Genomic DNA, 9,483 nt, shown 5'->3' on the forward strand with positions numbered 1-9,483 from the left:
ACATTTCTTCAGGGTCTCGAGGCGTATTAAAGCAAAAAGGTTTATTTTATTTGCCGCTGTTAATAAATTATTTTAATTTGGCATGCCTGGACTGAATTAATTTTAGTTGAATAAATCACACAGATTTTTGACAGAATTTTAAAAACATATTTAGTGGCTATTAAAATGTGTTTGCGAGGACTCTACGTATTTTTTCAAAATTCTGTCAAAAATCCGGATGATGTACATCAATAAAGATAATATAATACAGATATGACAAAGTAAAATAATTTACTAACATCGGCATTTTTTGCAAAAATGAGCTTTGGCGACCCCTAAATATTGTATTTGAATTGAAAAAAATCCGTGATAATTTTGATAGAAAAATATATAATGTGTACGTGGCCTATTTTAGGAAAAAAGTGAACCCTTTTTTGGAATAGCATAATATTCGATATATATTGATATTTATTTATATTTCTAAATTATATTTTTTAATGTACATTTTGTGATTATACGTGCTTACTGAAAATTATTGTTTAATAAAAAGGTTCATGCGAGAAATGAAATTGTTTAATTTTAGTTGTTGGAGAGCTTTAATATTACATTTATTCTTGTAGCTACGTAAAAAATATTTAATTCTAGTATTTATTCAGTAAAATGAGGTGGTTGAATTTCCAGGGTAAAGCTAAAGTTTAACAGCCTTAAGTCAATTTTTAAGTAGGGTTAATATAGGCATGTGTGATAACAATATAAATGTAATAAACAGGCAATTTGGAATGTAGAGTAAAGCAATTCTTATATTTTGTTGGTAATTAATTTGAAAGAAACTGACATACTCTAAAAAAACTATATTTATCATTTCTCTGTAATAAAAATATACGTGAATAATAATTATTAATTAATTAACATTCTTGTTATTGCAGTTGCGATCACAATTTTCACTTCTATTTAGAAGATTGACACTTCGAATTAGGTTTAATAATAATGAAATTCAATAAAAAATATTTCTTCACACACATTTTTACGACTTAAAGAATTTGTGAATTAAAAGGAAAAAGTATTAATATGCATGATAATGATTTGAAGAATATGTGAATTAAAAGTAAAATGTATTAATGTGCAATAATGTAATTCTAATGCTACCGCTTATACGCGCGCATAATTGGAAGGAGCAAAAGCCAACTGATCATAGCGATAATTTTCCGCATGTTTCAACTAATAGAGCATTCTCAGTAGGCCATCAAATTTAAAATGGCGGTACCACTGATGGAATAACAGTGCCCGTATATCCCTATATTTGGCATGTGTTGCCGGAATATTTTACATTCTCATCCTGATGAGAAGGTGTTGGTTTTATATAGAATTTCACTTTGTCGGTTTTCATCAAATCTCCATGTTTTGAAAACCCCTGAGTCAGAAAAAACTATTTTTACGAAGATGTCTGTCTGTAGTCTGTAGTCTGTAGACACGATAACTTTCGAAAAGTTGATCAGATTGGATTCTGCTTTGTCACACTTTTTTAAGGCCTTAAAAGAAAGAACGATTTCCTAAACCAGCTATTTTGAATGAAAATTCAAAAAGCAAGCGCAGTTTCAAAATTTTTCAAACTACATTTTTTCAAGATTTAAAAATTCCATGTACGGTTATTCAAAGTACTCAGAAACTCAAAAAATGTATGCGTATCACTTTTTTCTATAAAAAGAAAATCATCAGAGTTAGATTATTTTCGAAATCAAAAAAAAAAAAAAAAAAAAAAAACTAAAATGAACATTTTAAGCCAAACAACGCATGATATGAAAAAAAGTCAAGAAAAGAAAAATGTTGATTTTTGCAAACCCTACAAGATTACCATAACAACTTTTTTAATTTTTCGAAAAGTTGAAAATGAAAAATTTGATCGTGCAAAACATAATAAAAAATCCAAAAATTCCATTTTTTGGTCAAGATATGCAAGATAAAAACAATGAATTAGCTAAAATTACGCGCCCTGACAAGATCTATGAAGGACCCCGCAGCAAATGTACATGAAATGCCTTTCGGACGATTTTGATTAAACTTCGTAAAATTGTAGTTCTCAATGTCTTGATCAAAAGTATTATAGGGCACAAAGTCCGAAAATGGACAGTTTTCGAGTTATAGAGGGTTAAGCATCCAAACCTTTTAAAAAACATTACCATATCGAGGCGTCCTAACGACAGGATGCCAACGCACGCGTTCGACAAGATGATACTTAACCAAAAATATAAATAATAAAAAGCTAACCAAGAAGGTAGCGCCAGAAAAGTCTTGCTCGCGGAATTGAGCAAGATGAAGCTAGAAGTTGGCAAAAACTAAAAGGTGCTCGCTCGCTTCATCAAATCATGAAAGATCTATCTCGGGCTATCTACCTATTCTATCTTTATGTTTTTCACGCACGAGATAGCACTTTCATGATTCGATGAAGTGAGCGATCATCTTTTAGTTTTGGCCAACTTCTAGCTTCATCTTGCTCAATTCCGCGATCAAGACTTTTCTGGCGCTATCTTCTCGGTTAGCTTTATATTATTTATATTTTTGGTTAAGTACCGTCAAGTTATGTTGTGTGCGTTGGCATCCTACAGTTAGGACGCCTCGATATATTACGAAAACTGCAGCTCTGCGAAAAAAATATTCCCTATGAAAGTTATTGGGCTCTAACCGGGCAATACAAAGAAAGTCATGGCCTTAAGAAACAGGTCATTTTTCAAGGTCATTCAATGTGAACTTCTCATTTATTGCTAATGTTCAGCCAATAAAGGCAAGACATGAAGAGGAAATCAATGTAGAACCCATAAAGGCAAGAAATGAGAATGACTTAGTCAACAGCCAGCCAATGAAGGCAAGTCATGAGTGCGATTTAGTCAGTACCTAGCCAATGAAGGCAAGACATGAGCGAGATTTAGTCATTATCTAGCCAATTAAGGCAAGATTTGTCCAGGATGTTTCAATATCTAGCCAATGAAAGCATGAAATAAGCTTGATTTAGACAATATCCGGCCAATGAAGGCAAGTCATGAGTGCAATTTAGTCATTATCTAGCCAGTGAAGGCAAGAGATGACCAGGATGTCGTCGATTCTAGCCAATGAAGACAACTTCTGGTAACTGAATATCTCTTGCTGGTAATCGATTTCCTGCGTCATTTATGGTCTGAATCAGTCTTTGTGATGGAAAGCGAATTTTTTCTTGATGCCGAGGATACCCCAAGAACCATAATACACTTCTTATATGTGTACAAGTTCACAAGTCCACATCCTGGACAAAGATTGCCTTCATTGGCTAGATAATGACTAAATCTCGCTCATGGTTTGCCTTCATTTATCCCGCATTCGTGCGCAGACTTTTTAAAATCAAAGGTCAACGGACCAACAACTGTAATTTTTTGTTTGTAAACTCTCTTTTGTTAAAGCTCTTCCGGCTTTCACGAAAACATTCTCATCACGGATCTAGTGCTTCGCACTCGCTTTTGCCCAAGATGTCAACTTTTCTACATTATACACAACACGTTCATATCAAATATAATACATTTTTGGTGTAACTCTGCCTCTGATTTCTTATACAAAGATTGCAAAATAAAGCACAAATTGTATTTCTCATAATTATTTTAATATTTGTTTCGTATTTTTCTTTAAATTATATTCTAAGCTGAACTGGAACATGTATCATTTCAATCAATTTATAGCATTACAAATCATATTATGCATAAAAATTGAATCATACTAATTCTTATTTCCTTGTTTTTATAATTATTTATTTTTTAATCTTTTCTTTTACGATTAAAGAAAAACGATTGCGCATCTGCATAGGGTCTATTACAGGATCCTATATAGGGTCGTATATGGGATTCTATGTCTTCTTTTGTCTTTTCTTTAAAAAAATACCAAAAACTACGTCCGAAAACTACGTGTCCTATCAAAAATTATAGGTCTTTTTTACAGAAACAAGTCTTGTCTCGTTTTTTTTCGTAGCTTGTGTCCTTGTGCAAAACTTTTATATATATTTTTTATATTTAATGATGTTTTTTACGACTAGAAAAAAAACTACGCGTCCTATCGAAAAGTGACTCATTACAAGTTTGTAGGTCTTTCCAGGGTGTGCAATTTTAACTTAGTCATTTTTCTCGTATGTTGCATAGTTTGACCAAGAAATGGAATTTTGGGATTTTTTAATTATTTTTGGTACGATGAAATTTGAAATTTTCAACTTTCGATCAAATTGAAAAAGTTGTTAGGGTATTCTTGTAGGGCTTTCAAAAATCAACGTTTTTCTTCTCTTGACTTTTTTTCATATCATGCGTTGTTTGGCTTAAAATGTTCATTTTAGTTGTATTTTTTTAGTTTTTGAAAATGCTCTAACTCTGATAATTTTTTTTTTATAGAAAAAAGTAATTTAGATAAATTTTTTTGAGTTTTTAAGCACTATGAATAACCGTACAAAGAATTTTGATATCTTGAAAAAATGTGGTTTAAAAATTTTGGAAATGCGCTCACTTTTTGAATTTTGACCCAAAATAGCCGGTTTATGAATTTATTCATTCTTTGTAGGCCTCAAAAAAATGTGCCAAAGCAGAGTCCAATCTGATCAATTTTTTGAAAGTTATCGTGCCTACAGAACACAGGCAGACAGAGAGACAAATACCTTCGTAAAAATCGTTTTTTTCTGACTCAGTAGGTCTCAAAACGTGGAGATTTGATGAAAACCGACAAAGTGAAATTTTACATAAAATCAATACCTTTTCATTAGGATGAGAACGTAAAAATCACAGCGGACATGAACCTATGTTTTGACCTAGGTTCAAGTATAGGTCAAAACCTACGGCAGACCTGGTTTTTTCTTCCGTTCTCTTGGACCAAGTCCTATGAAAAAAATCAGGTTTTTTTCGGGAAGCGTGCTATGTGGGTAAACAAAGAGCAATCAAAATAACATGGATATCTTTAATAATAGAGCATATAATTCCCTGAAACCTTCTTCCTCTTGTGTGTTGTCCACTAACAGATGTGTATGATGTTCGCTGGTTTTGAAGCTACGATAAGAACATGACAAATATATTACTTCGACTGGAGTTTCAGAATAAAATTTATTTCATTATATTACAAAACATAATGGAGCAACCTCTAAAAGTACTACAAGATAAGAAATACCTTTTCTTCAAAGTTTCACGCAGGACTTTCAAATTAACGAAATCACTTATTTAAGCAGTTCCAACATTTCCTTATGTAGGTGGCAACAAAAAGTATTTTTTAATTATATAAATGTACTAATTTTGTACTTTACAAATAATGAGATGCACCTTATATGGATAATAGAATATCTACCCAAATACACGTATCTATTTTAAATACCCATCAATTTAATAAACGCACAGTTATTGCATAACGTCGTTCACTAGCAGGATGTATAAGTATTACGCTTCTTTGCCCTACTCCAAAATTATTTTCTTTAATATTACAGATGTTCTTATACGTCTTTGGCCTTTTACCAATTTTATTCGGTGATACTACTCAAGCTAGTGTGCTCGTAGCAGATATGACAATGTCCAGGATGGTAGAATTAAATGCAGAAGCTCCATTCTGCACCCTTTACACCGATAGAGGAGTTATCCAACGAATGGTATTGGGAACAGACCCAAAGAAAGTCAGACAAATGTCAAACAAACTTGTATCAGACCTTGAGAACAGTTGCAGGCAGTCTTTCCTCGATGACAAGGTAAATTGAAATTAGGGATCATATTTTTGTAAAAATAACTTTGATATTGCTAAATTTCTGCAATTTGTCTAGAGAAAATCCCTAAACATAAATTTTAGCAACCACACCCATTGGAATGGCCTCCTCCTTTATAAAATTTTGTGACATTCCAAAATTTTAATAAAAATAATTAAATTTTTGTTCGTTTTTTGAAAATTAAATAATAATTAAAACTTAAACCTACATATTTGATAAAAATATAACTACATAAAAGGATGCATAAGATAAGAGATATAATTTACATCGAGTGAATGTAGCATAATGGTTATGCAAAACAAATACTGGCCCTTCAATTCTGACCCGGGTTGTTGATTAATCTCTCTTAGCAATTATCCCTGGCATAAATTTCTCACAAATTGTATAACAGCTGTGTTTACCTTTCTCCTATAGATGTATTGCCAATTGCAAGTCTCACTACCGTATATCAGTGGAACACAGTAGTTTGGGGTATTTGGTGTAATAATTAATTGGATAAGTCTACAAAATGATGCAGACATACGTTTGGTTAAAATGTTTCGTTTATTTAATTAATATTGCAAGTTACCAACACTTACAGAAAAATCAAGTTTTATGATTGAAATTCTATCACACAGAACCTATTGATTTGAATGAAAATGGGAAAAAATTATATTGCGCCGGTAAACGGAGAAAACAGTATGTCATTTACGTCGGTTCTCTAGCCTGTCTCAAAAGGCACTGACTCTCCCTTGACCTGGACCTTCTGTTTCGAAGAGTCTCTTCACTCCTATACCATCCTTTTACTGCTATCTTTAATGTCTAAAAAGTCGTGCACAATCCGAAGATACATTTAACTATTTAGCGCAGCATCTGACATTCAAATCTACATGCATAAATTACTCAATTTAATGTTAGTTTTCATAAAATAATTTGCATCCGTCACATTCTCTCTCCTGCATTTAAAGTATTTTAAAATACATTATGGCATCTCAAGGGCGCAAAAATTTATTGTGGCTTGGCGGAAAACCGCCGTTGCTGTCTTCACATTTCCCTCACAAATGCGACCGTCTCGTTCTGCATAAACTGTTGTCACTCGTCCTCTTTTCCACTGGTTTCGTGGTGCAGTCTTATCCCATATGACTACTAAGTCATCTACTTAAAGGTCTCGTCGATTACGATGCTACTGTCAACGCCGATTTATTGATGGTAAGCATTTCTTAATTCATTGGCGCCAAAAGTGATTGGTGAGCCATTGGAAATACTGCCACTGCCTTCAATGGGTTTCGGCGTCAGTGAACGCTTCTCCTGGTGCTCCGTGAATTCCTCGAGTTGTGCCAAGCATTAATTCCAGGAAATCATCCGGAGTCAGACTCCTGGTATCATTCGGGTCATCCGATACGTGGTTCAGCGGTCAGATGTTGACTACATACTCCGCTTCAGCGAATAGAGTCTGCAGTACCTCTTCTCTAGATGTGTTTTCCTTAAAAGTTACTCCTAGTGCACGTTTTACTGTACCTGTCAGTTTTTCCCAGCAGCCTCCCATGTGTGAACTTTCTGGTGGGATGAAATGCCACTACATTATTTCTGCTGCTGTTTGAAATAGGATTTCGTCTTTGTCCAAACTCTGCACTGCCTCGCGAAGTTCCTCAGATGTTCCTCTCAGGTTGGTGCCATTATCCGAGTAAATTCATTTCGGTTTTCCTCGACGAGACATCATTTGTCGGGGAGTCATTACTATGGAATCCGTAATCAGCGAAGCTGCGTTTCCAAATGCACCTCTCGCACTGTAAGACACGTGAACAGGGCTCCGTATCTTTTTTCTCGTCGAAGGCCGACAGCGACTTGTATCGGTCCAAAGTAGTCGATTCCGGTGTCTGTAAAGGCTGCCACATTGGCTTAAAGTCGCGTTATCAGTAGCGTTGCCATCCTTGGCACAATCGATTTTGCTCTTCTATGTAGGTACTGTAGGCAGTCATTCCATGAGTTTCGGAATGCGGCTCGGATGTTAGCGATCCAAAATTTTGATTGACTGTGCCGCTGTTCCGTCTTCTTTGGTAACTCGGCCATCCATTGGATGAGCCGGTTTCTGAACACTGGTGAGAGTGAGAGTATCTTCGATGCCAGGGTGATTTCTTGTCCTTGTTTCAATTTTGTCCAGTCCTCTGGAGACGATTGTCGTTGAGATTTCTGTAGCAGGTAATCTTCAGTTCGTACCATCTTTCTGCATCTTAAATCCCAGGTGCCGTCTGGTGTTGTCAATTTTCGACAGCGATCGATGAATCTATATGCCCAGACCATTAAGCGCGTCATCCTTTGCCAAGAAGAGAATCTTTTGCTATCGATTATCGGTGCTTCGGTTTTTGCGGTGAAGCAAAACTCTTTTTTCATTTATGTGGTGACCCATGTGGTTTTTTGTCTTCTATTTCTGTACGGGCCATTCTACAGGCTATTTCTTCTCCTTATTTCAATGTTGCCTAGTCCTCTGAAAACGATTGTCGTTGACATTTCTGTTGCAGGTAATCTTCAGCTCGTACTATCTTGCTGCATCTTAATTCCCATGCGCCGTCTGCTGTTGTCAATTTTCGACAGCGACTGATGAATCTATACGCGTGTCATCCTTTGCCAAGAAGAGAACCTTTTGCTGTCGATTATCGGTGTTTCGGTTTTTGCGGTGAAGCAAAACTCTTTTTTCATTTATGTGGTGACCCCTATGATTTTTTGTCTTCTATTATTTGTACGGGCCATTCTTTTTCCTGCAGTCTGTGCGCGAGGTGGAGTCTAAAATTTCTACAATACGATGCGCTACGAAGGGTGGTATTTACGGGCATCAGATCTTATCCAGCCAAGCGCTGCCTGCGAATCGGGCCAGGAAACTGTTCTACTGATGTATCAGTTCTGCCAGATCCGGGGGTTTCCCACTAGATTTAGGTATTTTTTGGGCCTTCAATTGAGATTTTAGTGAGAAAAATTCTTTAGTGGAAAAACTCTGTGGCTTTTTTGCTTTAGGGTTTTTTTGTTCTTTTTATCAATCCTCAAAATATTTCTGAATTCTACTTTTAAAAAAGAGCAGTGATTCGCTATTTCCTCTATTAGGTTATGTGTTAGAATGAATCCTCAATCAATATTAGTTTACGCATGTCGTTCTGCGTGTTTATTGGTAACTATGTATAGTTTCTAGATTTTTAACAAAAAAGAATGTTTGTGTAAACTACGTCTTTTGTATAACGCGTACTGTTAAAAGTTGTATTAGGTATTCAAAATTGTGAAGTCACCTTGCAAAATGTCTGCAGACAGAGGGCCAAGCAATAATAGCAATTGTATGGGAAAAATTTGTTTTAATTAATTAGAGAAACAATATTTGTCACCATCCATGTATTTGGACATTAATTTTCATTTTCAAAAGCTATTTAAATAAATAATATCACTCCTGCATAGCACAACAATTGTGTACTTAATTTTAATATATCAAAGTTACTCGTGTATGTAATTTAATTTTATTGTAAAGAGACATTATTAAATGTAGGAGTATTTTTTTCTGTTAGGAAATGAAAAGAAATCTAGAGAGAGGGGGGGGGGGGTTTCTTTTTTTAGTGAGAAATAAGATCAAACCTAGGGGGAAATAGCCTTAGTCATCTGGCAACACTGTGATGTATAAGCTGTGTTCTTTTTCTCATGAAAAGTGCCAGTCTTGATGCCAGCACCACAGTTCGCAGTTCCAGGCGTGAAATTGTAAGTAACCTAATTGGCCCCACGAGTACCTTGAACATTACTAGCGTGGGTTT

General features: G+C 35.0%; 1 protein-coding gene across 4 annotated transcripts in view; it reads left to right on the plus strand.

The window, feature by feature from the left end:
- The window catches only part of LOC117169506 (acidic phospholipase A2 PA4), a 223,018-nt gene that overhangs the window by 127,895 nt on the left and 85,640 nt on the right, over positions 1 to 9,483 (plus strand). For all 4 annotated transcript variants that reach the window (XM_033355918.1, XM_033355916.1, XM_033355919.1 and 1 more), the window contains one exon: positions 5,450 to 5,704. In XM_033355918.1, the coding sequence (XP_033211809.1) occupies positions 5,450 to 5,704 (255 nt within the window). The remainder of the gene's footprint in view (positions 1 to 5,449; positions 5,705 to 9,483) is intronic.

This window comes from Belonocnema kinseyi, chromosome 3 (genome assembly GCF_010883055.1).
Source record: "Belonocnema kinseyi isolate 2016_QV_RU_SX_M_011 chromosome 3, B_treatae_v1, whole genome shotgun sequence".
Lineage (NCBI taxonomy): Eukaryota > Metazoa > Arthropoda > Insecta > Hymenoptera > Cynipidae > Belonocnema > Belonocnema kinseyi.